Source organism: Gadus macrocephalus, chromosome 17 (genome assembly GCF_031168955.1).
Source record: "Gadus macrocephalus chromosome 17, ASM3116895v1".
Lineage (NCBI taxonomy): Eukaryota > Metazoa > Chordata > Actinopteri > Gadiformes > Gadidae > Gadus > Gadus macrocephalus.
The window spans coordinates 7,765,027-7,786,351 of record NC_082398.1 but is presented as its reverse complement, the minus strand read 5'-3'; the positions used below and the strand labels follow the sequence as shown (position 1 = coordinate 7,786,351).

Sequence of the window (21,325 nt, the reverse complement as noted above, 5' to 3'; positions counted from 1 at the left end):
TGCTCTACGTGTCACTGTTGCTCTATGCAATATAGTCTAATGTGAGCCTGTCTCCCTCTAGTGTGTTAACAGCAGCAATGCAGCACGACGCGTTTGCTAGTCCAAACGACTCGGCCCCCCCAAAAGCTTGGTCACCTTTATATATATATATATATATATATATATATATATATATATATATATATATATATATATATATATATATATATATATATATATATAGTAGCGGGCCAGTGGGTGTGGGGTTTCCACGCTACCAAGTTGAATAGACAAAATGACACAACACAGAGAGCAGTTCCAGTGCAGAATGGTATATTTACCTGGTAAACCAAAACCAGGGTGGGAAAAGGGTCGTCCACCTCTTCTATGATACAGTCCAACACCTTCCACCTATCTGTTTCCCTTAGGCCGTTCCGTGCTTCCAGGCGATCACACAGATCCTGCCTGTCCTGTCCTGTCCTGTCCTGTCCTGTCCTGTCCCTAGCCCTAGCCCTAGCCCTAGGGTGAACAGCTGACCGTGGCAAGTTGGCCGCCAGTGCGGACCTTCGACTCCATTGGCCAGCAGAATATGCATGTGTACGTTTTTCAAATGACATTTTCTCAAAATCTATACAGTAAAATCAAATGGTTCCTTGTGGTCAAGTAGTCAGTACAACAGTTAGTATGTTCATATCAGTCAGTGCCTGAACTTATGTGAAATTCGGTCTATAGCTCACCTCAAAGTGCTGACATAATGCAATTTGCTAAGGCGAGAATATGCATGTGTACGTTTTTCAAACGACATTTTCTCTAAATCTATACTGTAAAATCACATGGTTTTGCCGTCTCGAGCTTCTCGCTCACAACCAATCACGTTCTTCTGGAGGTCACTAGTTCTTAATTGATTTCAGCTGCGTCTCCCCCGCCTCTCCTCATAAAGCGCCCCCACCGTGACGGATGTTAATCGTTTATTTTGCGTTGGATTGCGTGGGCTGAACAATCCGGACATCGTGGCCACCGACGTGGACCCCCCGCCACCGGGACCCCCGCAGTGAGTAACGCGGGGTACTTCCTTCATGAGCACTGCACCACTGCACATGTTACACTCTCTCCATCTCCTCCTGTCGTCTGTTCTCGCCCCTCTATTGTACATGTTTTACCGCTGGAGGTTAATGTGGATTTGCTGATGGAAGTGGTAGTTTGTGTTGAGTGGTTTATCTATGGGATCGACTGACTGACTAACGCTGCGGACCGCTACAGTACCGACCACCACACTGGGAAGTGTCCTCTGCTCACTGTGGAAGCAGCACGGAAGAACTGCAGCAACTCTGATGGAAACAAGGACCTCCACGCTGTTGAACACAAACTGTTCTAGGCCTACTACAAACCGAGGCGGTCCCACTCGGTTAAAGATCTCGTGGTCAATGCGGCAGACCGCTGGACCTGGACGTCACCTTCTGCAGATACTTCACTGCCCTCAGGAATCCACGGATAACTTGAAACATGTCTGACTCCACATGTCCGAAATCCAGGATGGAAACTTGTGGCAGGAAGAAAGGGGTCTGTTTTTGCTCAACCCATAACCCCACTGAGCCCTTCTGTGGAAACCTTTCTGACTGACCCTACTGACTGGGGGCCTGTTGATGTGTGTTTGGTCTGGTAGAAGGTTTGCTGCTTGTGATCTGCAAGGTGGTCCTGGGTTAGATGCGGTGTCTGACTTGCACACCACTCTCCCAATTCTATTCTTCTCTTTTACTACTTTTCTACTTTCAATACACTTGCTGCTGCTGCTGTTGACCGCTGGTTGTGCAATGTGGTTTTTATTCGCGTATGTTCTGTGGACTTTGCATTTGTATTTTAATGAACATGTTTACTGCCTGTTAGACCTCGGATTGGCAAACCTAAACTCCTTCACTGGCAAAATGTAGATGCAAATTAAATGCCAAAATTAACATTTCAATATTCGTTTAGCGTATTTCACCAATAGCTTCGGAACTAGACGGACCACGTATATAATTTGCTCTTCAAAGATGCGGTCAGGCGCCCCTCCGTTATGTAACGTTTTTTGCCCGGTACAAAATAGACCGACCAATAGCAACAGGCTATCTAATGTGAGGTTGGATATACGCAACATGTAGAGGTGTTTCAACAACAACGATGGAAGTTAGTGAATTAAAGACTATATGCTCACTAAAAGAACGAACGACTACTACTCAAAGATTTTGAGGAATATGTATTTCTGCATCACCCGTTCCAATGCTATGATTAGTCGAGGCCTATCCAATAGCATAGCATCGACCCATTTTAGATCGCACCCTTTAGACACGCCCCTTGGAAATTGAACAACGCACTTCGACGCAGAGGATCCAGAAGGATTTCACAACGAGTCCATTGGAAGATATCGAGGAACATGAACATCATCAATGAAGGAGAGTAACGTTTCCACTTGCTATAGGAATTAAGTGAAGCACTAAATAGTTAATAATAATAATGATAAAATGTGGTCACCATTTATTGACTTTTTGGGTAAGACTTGCTTTACTAATATAACCGCGTTAAAACCGCATTCATTTACTTTTCTTGTGTAGTTTCCCACTATTCATTAAATGTTTTATAGAAGTAAAAAAGTAATCAATAGAACTATACACATTTGTACAACAATTAATCATTATACAGGATTTGAACATTTTCTATTCGAGCTCATGCTTCATAATATTTCCAAGGATTGCAGAGTACCAAATGATTTATGAACAGTTGTTTTTGTTCAGGAGCGGATTGTACTCCCAGAGGCTTCAACAGAGCGGGTCTGGAGCTGGGAGCTGCAGGTGGATGTTGGCCAGGAGCCGTTCAGTCCTACAGGAACAGACGGGTGAGCCGTGGAACTGCACATCCTATAAACTGGTCAAACGGTTCAGAATAAAACTGGAATTCAGTCATTGGTTGTGATTGGCTTGTTAGCCAAGCGTTCTCAGCCACTAGGACTAGTGTCCTTATGAAGATTAGATGTGTGGCTGGGTTTGGGAGTTTATAGGAAATGATACTTCTCAAGAACGCACAGAATGGGAGAAGATAAGCTACTGACATCTGAGTGAGCGAGGAGAAAAAAATCTCCAGTGTTTAAATAGATTTTGTCTTATTTCAGTAGAGGTGATGGAGGCGGTCGTCTGGAGGTGCTCGTCTGGAGGTCCGTGGCGGTCGTCTGGAGGTGCTCGCCGTGAGGTCCATGGCGGTCGTCTGGAGGTGCTCGCTGCAGGTGGAGGGAAGGCCGGGAGCCGTGCAGCCCAACGGATGCAGAACGGTGAGACACGGAACTGCAGCTGCACATTTCTTCTAGGCTTGGTGAATTGTTTAGAATTAAAACTTTGACATGCAGCCACAGCAACTCGGAGGTGTTCTGAAAAATGTCAGATGCATTCTCAGCCACTAGGGCCAGCTCCAGGATGTAGGCTAGGTGTGTGTGGCTGGCTGTTGGGTTAAATAATACCTCACTCAAGACTGCACAGTAGGGCATCAGTGAGATCTGTGGGAGCTAAAGCAGAGGAGGAGTTGATTATCTGCATCATGTACGGGGAGAAATGTGCAGTGTGCAAATGGAACGTGTCATTCGCCTTTCAGAAGGACTGAGGCGGAGGTCCTGGAGGCAGAGGCCAGCCTGCAGGCGGCGGTGGCCTGGAGGTCCTGGAGGCGGCGGTGGCCTGGAGGTCCTGGAGGCGTCCAACCTGGAAGGGGCGGCATGGAGGGCCAGGTGGCGGCTCCTCATCCAGTGAAGTTAAACTCATCTTCAGTGCATCCATGATGAAAGGGGAGAAATGTTCCAGTGTGTAACTGGAACTTGTGTCTCACATTTCAGAAGGGCCTGGAGGTGGCCGGCCTGGAGACGGCCGAGGTCCTGGAGGCAACGGCGGTCCTGGAGGCAACGGCGGGCCTGGAGGTGGAGGCCAACCTGGAGGTCCTGGAGTCGGTGGGCCCGGCGGCGGCCTGGAGGGCCCGGAGGCGGCGGCTCCTCATCCAGTAAAGCTAAACTCTTCTCCAGTGCATCATGAACAGGGAGGAATGTCCGGGGTGCAAATAGAACCTGTGTCACATTTCAGAAGAAATGAGGCGACGTTGCGGAGGTCCAGGCGGTTGGCCCGGTGGAGGTCCTGGAGGAGACGGTCCCGGCGGTGGAGGACGGCTGGGGGATCCGGCGGTGGAGGTCTGAAGGCGGCTCGTGATTAGACCAACCAGCTCCTCATCCATGGAAGGTAAGCTCTTTCTCCAGGTCAATCTGATCAACGAGAAAATCAAAGAGCGCAGCCATGAACTGGTGGTATCGCCATGTGGGGACTAAACTCTAATGTTTAACTCAAGTAACTGCAGTGTTTCCCCAGCACTGTATGGTTAAGGCCGTCTTAACAGTAGGGCCCCGCCTTGACTACCAATGTAGAACAATTATATATAAAAAAATAATTATGCAATAACAAAGTGCAAAACTCGTAGGGAAATAAAACATACTTTCCTCAAGTACAAAAAATATAGATAAATAATTTGTCGGTAATACTGTATACTGTTCAAAACAATAGTCGTGCCATAAAGCATTTTGAATGCAATTGAAAAGGTGGTTGTATCGTATTATTGCGAACTGAAACCTCACCGAAGACCCCCCCCCCTCCCACCTTGACTAAGACATTGTCTGGGGGAAACACTGAACCGGGTTGTATCACTTAGTAGTGAGTACACTAGGGTAGCTGGGTCATCTCCAAATGGTAACTGAGTTTGCTCCAGCAGGATTGAAGGAGTCACTGGGGATGAAGATCACTGCTCAGGGGCTGACGACCACTCATCTTTCCCGAGAAGGTACATAAATCTACAGCTGATGTGACAGGACATGAAGTTCTGCAGTTCAGATCCGCTGATAAATGGTCCCATACCGTATCCACAGCGTCCTCATGGTGCAGGCGGTCAAACCTCCACCTCTTTGAAGAGACCAAGCAGCTTGATGACTGACTGGTTCTTTATACTCAAGACCTCGTCCCGGAGCAGAGGACGGACCTAAGGCCCGCAGCGCAGCAGACTAGAGACTCCATGTGGAACCGGTAAGATACAGGATTGACCATCTTGAAGACATTCAAGATGTCTAACCTTGTTCATTTATTCAACAAGGTTAGTTTTGTTTGGCGGGTATGTTGCTTTGATACTAGGGGCCTCTTCTGTAACAGATCTGACTTCAGCCAATCAGCGGGATGTCCTTGAACAAGAGCAAGTCTGCCACCTGATGGCTGATGAGGGCGTAGCAACTCGGGGTACATTGGAAACATGATAAGAAGAGCCTGTTTTTGATGGTTGGATCGTACACCTAAATGTTTTTACATCAAAATATCGCCGATCTCCATGTTGGACAATGCTTGTTTTCATCCTTTCTATGTTTAGCTTTGATTTATCCTTACCTTTTCTTGTGACCCATTCCCCTTAGGTTCAATTAAGTTGACCTCTCCTTCAGGAGACTTAAAGGGAGACCAGATGTGCGGCAGCTGGGTGTCATGGTGCAGAGACCCAACGCTGGTAAATATTTACTTCCTCCTTGAACAGACCTAACGTGTCAAACAGCAATTGTATAATCCCTCCTGATCCAGGTGGGGCTGTTCCTGCATTTATAGACATTTGATTGCCCTTGACACTGATTCTACTTTTTGCATCAATTTACTTCACAGTACTGAACTACACCAGTGTGTCCTACTCCCATAAACCCTGAGGATCCCTGGATGGCTACACCAGCACATTAATCCACACCCAACATCAACACACAGTGCACACTCCAGAGCTCGTAAGTCCGCCCCTTGCGGCGGGACCTCGTGAGATAGTAAGATATGACTGGGTTTCAATGGAGAGAAAGTAATTATTTTCTCCATTTTATGTTGCACCACATTTTGGGGGAAGAATGTTTGAATCAATCTTTGTCATTTATTTCTGTACTCCATATCTGTAATCCCAGCTGTTGTATTTTAACACGGTAGCTGGGAACCTTCTTTATAGGGAGCGACTAGAGGGACGAGGCTGGAAGCAAACCTGAGCCTGGATCTTAACCTTCTTTCTAAACCTAATGCCGCAATTTAACCGCAAATAAAGTGAGGCCTAAAGTAACTTGACTCTCTTACCTAAACTTGCTTGCCTAAACTCGCTTGCATAAAACCTAAACTTGCTTGCATAAAACCTGAACTTGCTTGGCTAAACTCACGTCGCTTGCCTAATACCTGAACTCGCTTGCCTAAACTCGCTTGCCTAATACCGGAACTCGCTTGCCTAAACTCGCTTGCCTAAACTCGCTTGCCTAAACTCGCTTGCCTAATACCTAAACTCACTTAGCTTGACTCGCTTGCCTGTACTCCCTCGGCTAAACTCGCTTGCATAAAACCTAAACTCGCTTGCATAAAACCTAAACTCGCTTAGCTTGACTCGCTTGCCTGTACTCGCTTGGCTAAACTCGCTTGCCTACTACCTGAAGTCGCTTGCCTAATACCTGAAGTCGCTTGCCTGAAGTCGCTTGCCTAAAACCTAAACTTGCTTGTCCAAACACGTTACACAAAGTTAACCATCCATAATCTTTAACCCAAACCAGACTTGTCCCTGGGTCGCTCCACTTTAATTGAGAAGTTTCTTCTTTTACCTCATCTGCGTTTTGAGTTTCATTCTTTGAGGGCTTGAAGTGCTTTGGAGGATATTTGAACCTTTGTTTGCCGCATCAATAAACATGCTTTATCTTTACCCATTTTGTTTTGGATTGCATTTCTATGTGTAATCCGGCCAAATGTTAAGTGTCCTTACATGTAATGTCTATGGTCTGACGATAATCTGACCTCTGCATGAAGCAGAATGTGTGTGAATGTTGTCCCGTGAGCTCCAGGCTCTCTGTGGGCCTGTCAACGTCTCTTTAGCAAAAGGTTGGAGAGTAAAATTCATTTTTGTGCCATTTTCATGTGTTCCTGAGTATTTCAGACCTGTGGTGTTTCACATGAGACCTTAATGGGAACTTTTCTTTTTCTGCCTGTGATCACCCTACATTAGTAGGGTGATCACTGTTGATCCCAATATTGATCATTAACCACCTCATTCTTTGGGATTACAAATCATGTAATTTATGAGCATATTTGCAAATGCCTCCAAATATCAGATTGGGTAAAAATGAATGAAATGTAACCTGCTTGATTTAAAGAAAATAAAACATCCAAATATTATAAACCTGTTTGTTGCTCTCATACATGTGGGAATGAGCAGATAGATATGTTTAGCTCTGATTTGCTGCCTCCTTTTGGTGTGGTGCTGGGATTTGTTTAATATACTATTATCATTTCCAGGATAAGTTAATAACCTAGTATAGCCTACCCGGAAAAGAAGGGATATGATGGCCAGGGCAGGCTGTTTCGGTGTAAGTGAAATCCGCGAGCTGCTGATCATGTGAGAGAAGGTTATGTAGTCGCATTAAAAAATACCTTGAAAGATGGTAGGCCTACGATCTACGAGAGACGCAGAGGAACTTTCCTTATGAGGCTTGTCGGGATAAAAAACAAGTGCTCAGCAAAATGAACAATAAGTTTTTGCACTTGTAAATAGTTAATTTCGTTTGTAGCCTTTGCTCAGACGTGAGCTCATTCTTGCATGCGGGTGTCCGGCTTGGCAGTGTAAAAAGGCCTATACATCATCCTGCCCAACAATATGGGCAGGATCTAGACCAAGCTCTCCTAATCGGGTCAGCAATAGCCGGGTTTCAATGCCCAGAATCTGAGTTTGAATGCTACTGAATTAATGGAATGTTGCATTTTTTGTTTTACATCATAGATTCTAAATTGCGCGCCAATCAATGAAACCTTATGCGGAATCAGATAGTCGGCTCTTTGCTGCACATTAAGATAAATGTAGTTGTCACACAAGCTATTTTTGTAATTATTTCAGGGGGGAAAATGCCTTGAAAAAATGTAGTAGTGCGTTCAGGATAAGGACTAATGTAGCATATGTCAGCCTAGGCCTAATCAATTGTGTTTTAATATCTTTAGCATTCATATTAGAGGGGTGGACCAACACACTTCATACTGCTGTGTGGAAATAGATGACTGTTGGACCATTTCATTCAGAGAACCCACCAAATATCAGCTTTCATTCCGTTTTTAATGAACTCTACGCTCTTCCACAACTCTGCCAACAGCTTTTAACATCGACACATATCCAGTGATGAGTAAAAGCAGATCAATACAGAATTGGATTTCTTCACATCTGAAGTAAATGGTAAATTGCCTGTCTGCATCAGAATAAATATTTGTGAATTCACAAATAGTTTTTTTTCCAGAAAACATGTGAATGAGATTGATTTGATTCAAATAATATTTTTCTGTTAGTCGGACATCCACTCATCAGGTTCACTGTTTTCCTGCTCTGCAGATCTGCAGCCTTTGATGACGTCATCAGTGACTGGTGGCTGTCCATTGGCTCTTGTCACTCTGCTTCTCGTGTCCATGGATACTACAGCCACTGAGGTGGTAAAGACAGTCAGTGACTGCTCAATTCTTCCTGGAAAAAAAAAAACACCAGAAATACCAGGAGTGTTGATTAAGGACAAGATTTATGACCAGAATCGCTACAAGCCCATTTGCCAGAGATTCAACAAGGTCAGGCGGTTCATGACGCTCTATGACACACATAAGAAGATCCCGGTGTTTTCTGCGTATGAATACACAGGACACATAACAGCTGAAAGATCAGACGACTGGAAGATTGAGCCCCAGGTATTTCAATATTTTATTTGTAACTAGGAAACAGACATACAACGTTGTAAATTAACTTTTAATATTTGTTATAAAGTATGTGACGAATATAATAGCTTTGGTTGTCAATGACAACGGCATTATGTTACTTTAGGTATTTAAATAATAACCTGAATCAATTTTCTAATAATAAAGTATCCTGAGTAAAATGTCCCTCTTCTTTGCAGCTTGAAAACAAACAAAGTTAGGTGAACATGAGAAAGGATGATAGTACCCAAGACCACCAGGCTTCAATTCAGGACTACAAAAACATAGCGCCGTATAATAGAGGCCATTTGTTTCCAAAGGGTCACGCAAACAACATTGATGATCAGATCTCCTCATTCACCCTGACAAATGCTGTGCTGCAAGGTATAACATTCAACAGCGGGAGCTGGAACAGAATGGAGAAATGCATCAAATGTGTGATGGATGAAAACTGTTTCAACCAAAATGACAAACGTGAATCATGTGTTGTGACTGGAGCGATTCACAGTAAAAACAAGAATCTCTAAAACAAGATCAATGAACACGAGTTTAATATACTGAAAACTCTCTGGACAGCATTTTGCTGCTATAGCAAGGATAAAAAGGAATGGTTAGCAAGCGCACACTGGGGTGACAATTTTGAAGAAAAAACTAAGAAATGTATAGACCAGAATAATAAATATTTTAATCTTTCCTGCTTCTGTCCACATCTTTGATATAAATAAAACAGCAAAAAATCTCTTGACAGTACTGTGGTCCTCTTGGTTAGCAGGTACAGTGATTTATTTCATACAGATGTTAGGAGATAAACCTCCCTTTAAATATCTCTGCTGTAGGGTTATGCTTAAAGGGGACCTATTATGCTTTTTTGACTTTTATGACCTATAAACGCTGTTATAATGATTGATAGTCATGTTTAACCATGCTAAAGTGTCAAATAATGACGTACATGCATTTCAACGTATTCCCTGCTGACAGTCTGGGGTGGCTGTGCAGAGCGGTTTGCGATTCACTTGTTCACATTTCCGGGAAATCATCTACGTAGTCCCCATATTCCTCGTCAAATCTGCCCACGCGCGCGCCTCAAGGAAGGTAACCAATCACAACGGAGTTGGGTTGGCAGGAGGGGGGCGAGGGGGCGGAGAAGGACGAAACCGAGCGTTGACAGCGAAGGCTGAAAGCGCCCAGATGAGAGGAAGAGGTTCCCGAAAATCGACATCGTTTTTTGTGCTGTGATTCGTGTCAGGTTGCGCTACAGGAGTCATTAATAAGAAATTAAGACCAGAAAAGTTGCATAATAGGTCCTCTTTAAAGGTCCCATGACATGCCACCAGGTGTGGGCTGATTAGCCGTTACAAGGGACAGATGTCTAAAACGGCTTGTAACGGCTAATCAGCCCGCACATGGTGGCATGTCATGGGATCTTTAAATCAGCTGTGTTGGTCAGTAGGTAGAGCAAGGCATTAACACTTTAGGGTTAGGGCTTCTATTCCCTGTGCAGCTCACCAAGTATAGAGGCCCTCAAAATATAATTTGGAAACACAGACGTTTTACTATCCTCTTTCCTCAAATGTACATTGTGTGTGTGTGTGTGTGTGTGTGTGTGTGTGTGTGTGTGTGTGTGTGTGTGTGTGTGTGTGTGTGTGTGTGTGTGTGTGTGTGTGTGTGTGTGTGTGTGTGTGTGTGTGTGTGTGCGTACCTATGTGAGAGAATGTTGAAAGTCCTCCAGCTCTCTCTTCTCCCTCTGCATGCCAGAGATGTGCTTACCCAGAATCCTTAGAGCCTGGTCTTTACGACGCAACTCCTGACGACACTAGAGAGACATGGAGAGAAATAAAGGGAGAGAGCGCAAGAGACAGACAGAGAGAGAAAGAGAGACAGAAATATATACCCTGTACTGTAGATATGTATTACCTAGCTGTGCACATGTGTGCGTGTGTACCTATGCCATTGCAAGAGCTCCCTGCATATCGCGAGGGCCAAGGGATTGTGTGAAGGCTCGCGTGCGTACGTGGGATGGCCTCAACCTGAAGGTAATAAGTGCTCAGTGCAGCGCACGTTCTGCCATGCGATCGTACGATTGACTTTCACTGAGTACTGGCGGATCTTCGCGACTCGTTTTACAATTACAATTAGCAGACGCTTTTATCCAAAGCGACTTACATCGGTTAATACACACATTGACACACCGACGGCAGAGTCAACCATGCAAGGCGACAGCCAGCTGGTCAGGAGCAGTTAGGGTTAAGTGTCTTGCTCAGGGACACATCAACACTCAGCTGGGGATCGAACTAGCAACCTTTCGGTTACAAGACAACTGCTCTACCTCCTGAGCGAAGCCGAGTTTTGAGTTCCCATTTCACAGTGAGTGGGAGTTGAGGCAGGGTCACTCGCTTGGTGGGGCCGGCCGGTCATGATTGAAAACGCCTTCCATTCACTTTGAATTGGACAGGATATAACCCGGGGCAAGGGATTCTGGGAAGGCTGACGTACTTGAGGGCGTGGGATTGGCTCAAATTGACGGTACAGTACAACAAAAGTTAAGTTCAGTTTATGCAAATGAGCGCATAGTGGTTGTCGGTTTTAAGCACATTGGGTTGTGTTGCCTCACACCGCCTGTATAACGTGTGTGTGTGTGTGTGTGTGTGTGTGTGTGTGTGTGTGTGTGTGTGTGTGTGTGTGTGTGTGTGTGTGTGTGTGTGTGTGTGTGTGTGTGTGTGTGTGTACCTGGTTGTGTGTGTGGTTCTGAGCGTGTTGTTTCTTCAGAAGCATCTGGAGTTGTTCCTCTCGGTTCAGGGCAGCACGGAGCTCCTCACACACACTGTTAAACCTCTCTGGTGGTACCTACACACACACACACACACACACACACACACACACACACACACACACACACACACACACACACACACACACACACACACACACACACACACACACACACACACACACACACACACACACACACACACACACACACACACACACACACACACACGTAAGGGCAAACTCTTTTCCGATCGGGGACAGCCCTTATCGATTGGAGGAGAGCCTCACCTGGTGGCCGCAGTCCTGGTGTGCTTTAGCCATCTGCTTCTGATTGGCCACTTCCAGCCTGAGAGCCCGCCTCTCCACCTCAGCCGAGTGCAGCCGTTGGCTGAAAACCAGGAAGTGCTGCTGGAGCTTCTCAACCACACCCTGGAACAAACAGTCAGCTTATCCATCTAGCTAAATGCTAGCGTGTGATAGCTCATAGCCAGTAGCTACAGGCTATGAGTGTATGTTAGCTCCTAGCCATGCTATATGCTAGCGAGCGGGAGCTCTTAGCTACAGGCTAGCATGTGGTAGTGCTTCTAGCTGCAGTCTGGGGTGTGATAGCTCCTTACCCTGCTACTCTGCTGCGTGCTAGCTTCTAGCCTAGCCAACCCGCGGCCCAGCCTGCTAGCCAGCGAAAGCTCCCTGGTGTCCATCACAGGGAACAGCTCATCTGATTGGTGGAGAAGGCCATCCAAGAGGCGGGACAAACCACTGTTGGCGGCTGATTCCAACTCCTGATGGGAGGGTCCTAGAGAATGAGGAAGAATGTTAGAAGATGTTGGTGTGTGTGTGTGTGTGTGTGTGTGTGTGTGTGTGTGTGTGTGTGTGTGTGTGTGTGTGTGTGTGTGTGTGTGTGTGTGTGTGTGTGTGTGTGTGTGTGTGTGTGTGTTACCAGTGTGTGACAGCAGCTCCTGTAGTCCGGACATGGAGGAGCAGAGTAGGAGGTGGAGCGGTTTGGACCGAAGCCAACTGACACACAAACTACCAGGCTCTTCATCCTCTCCCACACCATCATCATCCTCCTCCTCCTGATCCCTGTCTGAGAACACACACACACACACACACACACACACACACACACACACACACACACACACACACACACACACACACACACACACACACACACACACACACACACACACAGGGATGATGTCATGATAATGAAGGCACAGGGAGGGTGGGGGGATAATGAAGAGCCGTGGATGACCTCACCTGGAGTGGGCGTGGCCAGGCGGGGGGGCAGCCTGACGCACAGCGCCCCCGGCCCCCCGTCCAGACGCACACACACGCGCGCCGCGGCCGCACACACACGCATCCGGTTGAGCGCCAGGAGCGCGCACGTGCACACCCTCCACCGCCTCAGGCCCCTCCCCCTCCCTCTCTCCGCCCCGCCCTCCTCCTCCTCCTCGCCCCCGAGCGCCGACGCCAGCCGGCCCACCTCCTCCTCCAGCTGGTCCCGGGCCTCCTCCCGGGGCCGCCGCCGCAGCAGCACCTCCTTCTGGAGGCGCAGGGAGACGCAGCGCCGCCGGCACTCCAGCAGGACCCCCGCCAGGAGGGCGCACGCCGCCAGCAGCCCCGCCCCCGCCCGGCGCTCGCCCTCCAGGACAGCCTGCACCTCGCCCAGGTCAGAGGTCAGGGAGGAGCACTGGAGCTGGCTGCAGGAGAGACGCTGCTGGAGGGAGATGCAGAGCTGAGGGGGAGGAGAGAGAGAGAGAGAGAGAGAGAGAGAGAGAGAGAGAGAGAGAGAGAGAGAGAGAGAGAGAGAGAGAGAGAGAGAGAGAGAGAGAGAGAGAGAGAGAGAGCGCTGTAATCAATCATCTGTAAAATAAATCTGTTATTGTCCATCTCTAGTGTGTGTGTGTGTTGTCTACCTCTTCTCTCCGTCTCATACCGTCTTCGTGACGAGAGACACACTCCTGACTCTTCTGCAGCTCCTGTACACACACACTTAGCTAAAGGGAGAGAGAGAGGAAAGTTCTGATCATCATTCTTCACACACACACACGCACACGCGCACACACACACACACACACACACACACACACACACACACGTCACCTTGTCGTTGGCGTTGCTGAGGTCAAGGGTCAGTCTGTCCACCCGCTGGGTGATGACATCACAAAGCTCTGACCAGGTGAAATTTCCCATGATGCTCTGGGGCGGGTCACAGCCAACCAGGAGATGCTGATATAGACAGTAGAGGAAAGACAAAGACTTCTACAGACAGAGAGACAGGTAGATGAAGGGACAGACCGACAGACAGACAGACAGACAGACAGAGTTAGTGCCTCTTAGCTTTAGTTTTTAGAACTAATTCAAGTTTTTATACACACACAAAGAAGGAGAGGATAGGAAGAGAGGAGGGAGAATAGAGGTGAGGAGAGGTAAGAGGATACAAGAGAGGAGAGAAGAGAGACCTTGGTTTCCTTATGGTAGACGTCGGTTATCTTTTGGACTTCAATCTGCCTCTCCTCTCTTTCTCTCTCGCCCTCCATCTTCCTCTCATTTGTCACTCTCTCCCCCTCCATCTTCCTCTCCTCTCGTTCTCTCTCTAGGGCAAGTCGGCTCTGCTCCAGCTGCCCCTTGAAATCTTGGCTCCACTTTGACCAATCGGAGCTCTCCTGTTGCAGACGCATCACTTCCTGTTTTTGGGTTGAAAGAATCATCTCCAATTCCTAAAGAAAAACAAAAGGAGGGCGAATAATGAATATTCAATTGATTTTGCAGTTTGATGCGTCCCAAAACGTAGTGACAGCATTTCTCAAAGGTTGTGGTTAAATATGAGAAGATGTGTTTGTGTGTGTTTTGTGTTCAAGATGCAGGCAAAGAGTAAAATTTGCAAAACCGAAGAATGGACGACAATGGTACAAAGTGACACACCTACTTGTTCAAAACTGAGAATACAGAAGTGAGTGTTCTATATCCTGATATAGACCACTATAACCTGGTGTGTTGTTAGGATATAGACCACTATAACCTTCTGTGTTGCTATGATATAGAACACTCTATAACCTGGGTATGTTATGAAATAGAACACAATAACCTAGACTGTTGCTATGACATAGACCACTATAACCTAGACTGTTACTATGATATAGAACACTATAACCTAGACTGTTGCTATGACATAGACCACTATAACCTAGACTGTTACTATGATATAGACCACTCTATAACCTGGTTGTGCTGTCTCTGGTCTGAGATGAGGGCTCTGAGGGCTTTGTTCTCCTCATCGATTTTCTCTGAAGCACAAAGGAGATCCTGGACCTGAGACACACACACAAACACACACACCCACACCAGTGATTCTGCTTGTCAATTTAAGAAGAGAGAACATGTGTATCTGAATGAATGAATGTATATCGGAGTGTGTATATTTGAGTATGTATTGGATTGTGTATCTGTGAGTACCTGTTGTGTAGCTATTTCCAGGTTTTGATGGTAGTTATTAAGAGTTTCTGTGAGATGTTCCAAGACTTCAGCAGAGGAATTATCCTTCACTTCCTGTGTGGCTGTGACACACCTTCCTGTTGAGTCCACATACGGTACATTTTAAATAACATTAACACATAAAATCATTGTGTCCATGTACAGTAACCTACATGTACACTGTACATTTTCCTACCTTTAGTAACCTTCCTAAACAGGATCTTACCTATAGTAACCTACCAGTACAGTCCTCAATTTATATTATCCTACCTACAGTATATAGCCTACCCGTTCAGTAACGTATCTGTTCAGTATCCTGGACATAATACTTTTGTACAGCCTACCTGTACAGTAACCTACCTGTATAAGTATCCTACCTATAGTATCCTACCTAGCCTACCTGTACAGAATCCTACCTGAACCGTATCCTACCTGGACCGTATCCTACCTGAACCGCATCCTACCTGAACTGTATCCTACCTGAACCGTATTCTACCTGAACCGCATCCTACCTGAACTGTATCCTACCTGAACCGTATTCTACCTGAACCGTATCCTACCTGAACTGTATCCTACCTGAACCGTATTCTACCTGAACCGCATCCTACCTGAACTGTATCCTACCTGAACCGTATCCTACCTGAACTGTATCCTACCTGAACCGTATTCTACCTGAACCGTATCCTACCTGAACTGTATCCTACCTGAACCGTATTCTACCTGAACCGTATCCTACCTGAACCATATTCTACCTGAACCGTATCCTACCTGAACCGCATCCTACCTGAACCGCATCCTACCTGAACTGTATCCTACCTGAACTGTATCCTACCTGAACCGCATCCTACCTGAACTGTATCCTACCTGAACCGTATTCTACCTGAACCGTATCCTACCTGGACCGTATCCTACCTGGACCGTATCCTACCTGGACCGTATCCTACCTGAACTGTATCCTACCTGGACCGTATCCTACCTGAACCGTATTCTACCTGAACCGTATCCTACCTGAACCGTATCCTACCTGAACCGTATCCTACCTGAACCGTATCCTACCTGGACCGTATCCTACCTGAACCGTATTCTACCTGAACCGTATCCTACCTGAACCGTATCCTACCTGAACCGCATTCTACCTGAACCGTATTCTACCTGAACCGCATTCTACCTGAACCGTATCCTACCTGAACCGTATCCAACCTGAACCGTATCCTACCTGTGTTGTGGTGCTGGTCCAGGGTCTTTCTGATCTGCATTGTACAGCTCACATGGAGCTCTTCAAGATACACCTGTTTCTTACTAGACTACACATATAAACACACAAACACATACACACACACACACACACACACAAGTTTACTCCTCTCCAGGTCATATATGCGTAACTGATAGTGATCTAGCAAGTAGTTATGGTCATTTACAATCATTATGCATGTCTTTGTGGCCAGACACGACCATTAATAAATAATGTACAGAGGGGCAGAGAGAGAGAGTGTGTGTGTGTGTGTGTGTGTGTGTGTGTGTGTGTGTGTGTGTGTGTGTGTGTGTGTGTGTGTGTGTGTGTGTGTGTGTGTGTGTGTGTGTGTGTGTGTGCGTGTGTGTGTGTGTAAGTGTGTGTGTGTGTGTGTGTGTGTGTTCTACCTGCTCCAGCAGTGAGTGTGTATGTGCGTGCCTTTTCTTCTCTTCCTCCAGCATGTCGCCCACGTCAGAGGTCGCCTTCCTCTCCGTCTCCAAGGCAACGTTCATATCAGATTTAAACTGCTGGTACTGCTTCTCTAACCTACACACACACACACACACACACACACACACACACACACACACACACACACACACACACACACACACACACACACACACACACACACACACACACACACACACACACACACACACACACACACACATTTGCCGCATGTAAAAACTGAAAATATTCTATCGTCATTCTATTGACAGACAGACAGAGAGACATACGAGTCCACTATGTGTGTGGTGTTGATGACAGACAGACAGACAGACAGACAGACAGACAGACAGACAGACAGACAGGTCTTACATGTCCACAGTGTGTGTGATGTTGATGGCAGACAGACAGACAGACAGACAGACAGACAGACAGACAGACAGACAGGTCTTTCATGTCTACTGTGTGTGTGTGTGTGGTGTTGATGGCAGACAGACAGACAGACAGACAGACAGACAGACAGACAGACAGACAGACAGACAGACAGACAGACAGACAGGTCTTTCATGTCTACTGTGTGTGTGTGTGTGGTGTTGATGGCAGACAGACAGACAGACAGACAGACAGACAGACAGACAGACAGACAGACAGACAGACAGACAGGCCTTACATGTCCACAGTGTGCGTGGTGTTGATGGCTCGCTCCACCTCTCTGAACTGAGACCTGAGGAGCTGTAGGTCACTGAGCGCCTCCTGTTGGCCAGACCTGGCAACAGCAGCCTCTCCCTCCAGGGCCTGGACGCGCACCTACACACATTATATAAATATAGATTTACACAATCACACATAGGATATAACAAACCAACCCTGTGTGAGTGTTTGTGTGTGTGTGTGTGTGTGTGTGTGTGTGTGTGTGTGTGTGTGTGTGTGTGTGTGTGTGTACCTTAGCCTCTATGTGAGCCGCTCTCTCTGCCTCAATGTTGGACTCCAAACACCTGATCCTCAGGATCCACAGCTACAGAGAGAAGAGAGAGAGAGAGAGAGAGAGAGAGAGAGAGAGAGAGAGAGAGAGAGAGAGAGAGAGAGAGAGAGAGAGAGAGAGAGAGAGAGAGAGAGAGAGAGATGATCTCGGGGTTAAAGAACTGTCATATCACCATGAACTACTGTGATCATATTAGCAACTTAGGTATTTTCATCAATTTTTAGACGGCATTGTATTGCATCTTTCCTTGTAAAGCCAGATAACGAAATGATAAAACGCTATTTCCAGAGGAGAATTTGTTGTTTTGTCTTTATTTCGCATTGATTGCAACCTCACCTCACTCAATCGTACACACTGCACCTTTAAACAGTCAATGACATTTTTTGACAGTTACCATTTTGTCTGTGAATGGACGCTGTCTTATTCTGATTATTTGTTTGGACCTCAGATTCATGTCACAGTTATGTTTTAATAGTTTTTTTCTCTCTGTCTTCCTGTCACTCTCCTCCTGTCTCTCTCCCCTTCCTGTCTCTCTCCTCCTGTCTCCCTCCCCTTCCTGTCTCTCTCTCCTCCTCTCTGTCCTCCTATCAATCTCCTTCTCTCTGTCCTCCTATTTGTAACTTCCTTTCTCTCTATCCTCCTGTCTCTTTCCTCCTCTATCCCCCTGTCTCTCTCTCTCCTCTGTCATCCAGTCTCTCTCTCCTCCACCTGTCTCTATCTCCTCCTCTATCTTCCTGTCTCTCTTCTCCTATCTTACACCTCCTTTCTCTCTCTCCTCTGTCCTCCTGTCTCTCTCTCCTCCTCTGTCATCCTGTCTCTCTCTCCTCCACCTGTCTCTATCTCCTCCTCTATCTTCCTGTCTCTCTTCTCCTCTCTTACACCTCCTTTCTCTCTCTCCTCTGTCCTCCTGTCTCTCTCCTCCCCTACCTCCTCTTGTCGTCTGCTCTCCTCCTCTCTCCCCTGTTGGAGGTGCAGTGTGCCGGTCAGCTCCCTGAGGGCCTCGTTGTCCTTCTCTCTCTCTCTCTCCGCCTCCTGCAGCCTCCTCTTCACCTCCTGAAAGGCCTCCTCCTTCTCCTGGAAAACAACACACAGTAACACACAGTTTGAGTGCCTTTCGTTTTTCTCATGTATGCGAATTATCAGGTGTGTGTGTGTGTGTGTGTGTGTGTGTGTGTGTGTGTGTGTGTGTGTGTGTGTGTGTTACCTTCAGCAGTGAGTGCAGCTGCTGGGTCTCTTGGGTCAGCCGGTGGTTTTGTGCATGTGCCTTCTTCTTCAGACGTTCAGCTTCACTCACTTCCTGTAGCAATGCATGCTGGTCCTGTTCTCTGGCACGCAGGCCCCCCTCCACCTCAGAAACCCTCTCTTCCAGCTGCAGCACACGCTCTACACACACACACACACACACACACACACACACACACACACACACACACACACACACACACACACACACACACACACACACACACACACACACACACACTGGCTAAATCTTCTCCAGGTTATACATACTAAGCTGATAGTGATCTAGTGTGTGGTGTTTGTGTGTCTCTATTTGTGTCTATGTCGGTGTGTGTGTGTGTGTGTGTCTTTGCACGTGTGCATATGTATGTGCATGTCTGACGGATAATGTGTCTCTAAGAATTAAATCAATTACATAAACGTTATGAACGTTGCCACATTATGTTGTGAATGTATTTGGTACATAGTTTGATATCGTCTCACTATGTCTGATCTGGAGTCAGTAGGGCGCAGACCATTCTATATACCAGTTAGAAACAACACGCGAAACGATGCCATACATGAAAGTCTACACGCACCATGCATGAAAGGTGGAGCACAAGTTAAGTTTGAGCAACATGTACTTGCAAGTACATGTTAAGACACATTAAGTACACGTTAAGAACACGTGACGTGTGCCAGGCGGTCCCCTTCAACACGTACTGGACATGATGTCTGCGCCTGCTTTACACGTCGTCTGTGTGTGTGCGTTTTCTAAGCCGTTGGAGGAGGGGTGCAGGGGTCACCTTGTGTGTCTCACAGCCCCCGTACGCGTGCGTGTTTGCGTGTGCGTGCGAGACTCACCCCTCAGCGCGTGGTTGTGTGTGGTGAGGGTGGCGCTCCGCTCTGCCTCTCTGTCCGTCTGTCTGTGGCTCAGGGCCAGCTGGTACTCCAGGCTCTGTCGCTCCACCTCTCCTCTCTCCAGCTCCGCCCGTAACCCCGTCAACACCGCCTGCAGCCCAGAGACCTGCACCCCGCCCTCATCACTGCCCCATCTGAGACCTGCACCCCGCCCTCATCACTGCCCCATCTGAGACCTGCACCCCACCCTCATCACTGCCCCATCTGAGACCTGCACCCCGCCCTCATCACTGCCCCATCTGAGACCTGCACCCCACCCTCATCACTGCCCCATCTGAGTCCTGCACCCCGCCCTCATCACTGCCCCATCTGAGACCTGCACCCCGCCCTCATCACTGCCCCATCTGAGACCTGCACCCCACCCTCATCACTGCCCCATCTCTGACCTACACCCCACCCACTTCACTACTCCATATGACGTAAGGTTCGTAAGTAACATGTGAGTGAGTGAGTGAGTGAGTAGCATGTGAGTGAGTGAGTGAGTAGTGAGTGAGTAGCATTTGAGTGAGTGAGTGAGTGAGTAGCATGTGAGTAAGTGAGTGAGTAAGTGAGTGAGTGAATGAGTGTGTGAGTAGGATGTGAGTGAGTGAGTAGCATGTGAGTGAGAGAGTGTGTGGATTTTACCTCGTGGTTGTTGGCAGCAATCATGTCCAGCTTGTCTTTCTCCAGCTGTTGCACTCTCCATCTCTTCTGGCCCCAAAGATCTGCTCCTCCTCCTCCCTTTTCCTCCTCTTGACTCTGTCCTCCTCGCCTCCTCTCCCCTCCTCTCTGCGTCAGCTCCTTTAAGCTGAAGAAAAATAACTTCCAATACATATGTATAAACATATATTCTACTATACATGCTATACTACTATACATAGTATACATTGTATACCGGTCTGTATATGCATGCGTACCGGTGTGTACACACTGGTCTGGGAAAACGAGTAAGAATTAGTTAAGATTTAAATTATTACAATTTAAATTATTAGAGATTTTAAAGACTACGTTTTTAATTGAGTAGAAATCCCCAGGCAGCCACCTTGTTGCCTGGGATCGCAGCAGGTCTTTGCTGGCCTCTTCAGGTCCTCGACCCTCTGGTTGGTTCGACATGACTCACCTAAAGAAACACATGACGCTTTCAGTGATCTGAGTCCTGTTCCTAGTTTTGTGTTATGTGCGTTAGGTAAACGTCTGTAGGAAAGTAGTTTAATAACATACAGACTGGACAACACTGGCCTCACGTCTTTCTAAATGAAAAGTCACGATACGACATGAAGAGTCGTATCGTTAAGAAACTCTATATATAACAAACATAACGGTGTTTATATTGTATATCGCTGAAGTTAAACAAAAATGAGGCTACTACCGGTACTACTATGACTTCTTAAGAACTTACGGTTCCCATGCCAGCGGAGCCAACACAACAAAGAAGTATAGGTCTAGAATAGATCAAGCGGACATTTGGCCAACACAAGTCGCGGGTCATGTATAAATATAAGATGAAAAGAGAAATATACGTTGTGCGCTCATTGTATTGGCTGGAAGCAA

General features: G+C 46.9%; 1 protein-coding gene and 1 long non-coding RNA gene across 11 annotated transcripts in view; one reads left to right on the top strand and one right to left on the bottom strand.

Annotated features, from left to right (window-relative positions):
- LOC132445652 (coiled-coil domain-containing protein 171-like) overlaps positions 1–21,325 on the bottom strand; it is a 126,698-nt gene that overhangs the window by 105,292 nt on the left and 81 nt on the right. For 3 of the 9 annotated variants that reach the window (XM_060035747.1, XM_060035741.1, XM_060035744.1), the window contains exons 2-21: positions 20,817–20,894; positions 20,420–20,582; positions 19,739–19,901; positions 18,858–19,036; positions 18,581–18,727; positions 17,615–17,686; positions 17,342–17,478; positions 16,629–16,767; positions 16,204–16,291; positions 14,970–15,085; positions 14,736–14,825; positions 13,976–14,233; positions 13,617–13,775; positions 13,430–13,510; positions 12,771–13,248; positions 12,448–12,594; positions 12,125–12,303; positions 11,796–11,936; positions 11,466–11,582; positions 10,438–10,551 (exon numbers count right to left, since the gene is read on the bottom strand). In XM_060035747.1, coding sequence (XP_059891730.1) covers positions 10,438–10,551; positions 11,466–11,582; positions 11,796–11,936; positions 12,125–12,303; positions 12,448–12,594; positions 12,771–13,248; positions 13,430–13,510; positions 13,617–13,775; positions 13,976–14,233; positions 14,736–14,825; positions 14,970–15,085; positions 16,204–16,291; positions 16,629–16,767; positions 17,342–17,478; positions 17,615–17,686; positions 18,581–18,727; positions 18,858–19,036; positions 19,739–19,901; positions 20,420–20,582; positions 20,817–20,887 — 3,039 coding nt within the window. In that variant the 5' untranslated portion in view covers positions 20,888–20,894. Of the gene's footprint in view, positions 1–8,099; positions 8,518–8,544; positions 9,145–10,437; positions 10,552–11,465; positions 11,583–11,795; positions 11,937–12,124; positions 12,304–12,447; positions 12,595–12,770; positions 13,249–13,429; positions 13,511–13,616; positions 13,776–13,975; positions 14,234–14,735; positions 14,826–14,969; positions 15,086–16,203; positions 16,292–16,628; positions 16,768–17,341; positions 17,479–17,614; positions 17,687–18,580; positions 18,728–18,857; positions 19,037–19,738; positions 19,902–20,419; positions 20,583–20,816; positions 20,895–21,325 lie in introns of those variants that run through there. The other 6 variants (XM_060035739.1, XM_060035742.1, XM_060035740.1 and 3 more) reach the window with 6 other exon arrangements.
- Positions 3,958–6,720, top strand: LOC132445476 (uncharacterized). Of its 2 annotated transcripts, none has more exons than XR_009522602.1 (4): positions 3,958–4,223; positions 4,747–5,054; positions 5,459–5,520; positions 5,670–6,720. It is a non-coding gene; the product is annotated as an uncharacterized LOC132445476 (long non-coding RNA). The 2 variants fall into 2 exon arrangements; XR_009522601.1 differs by having other exon boundaries at positions 5,432–5,520.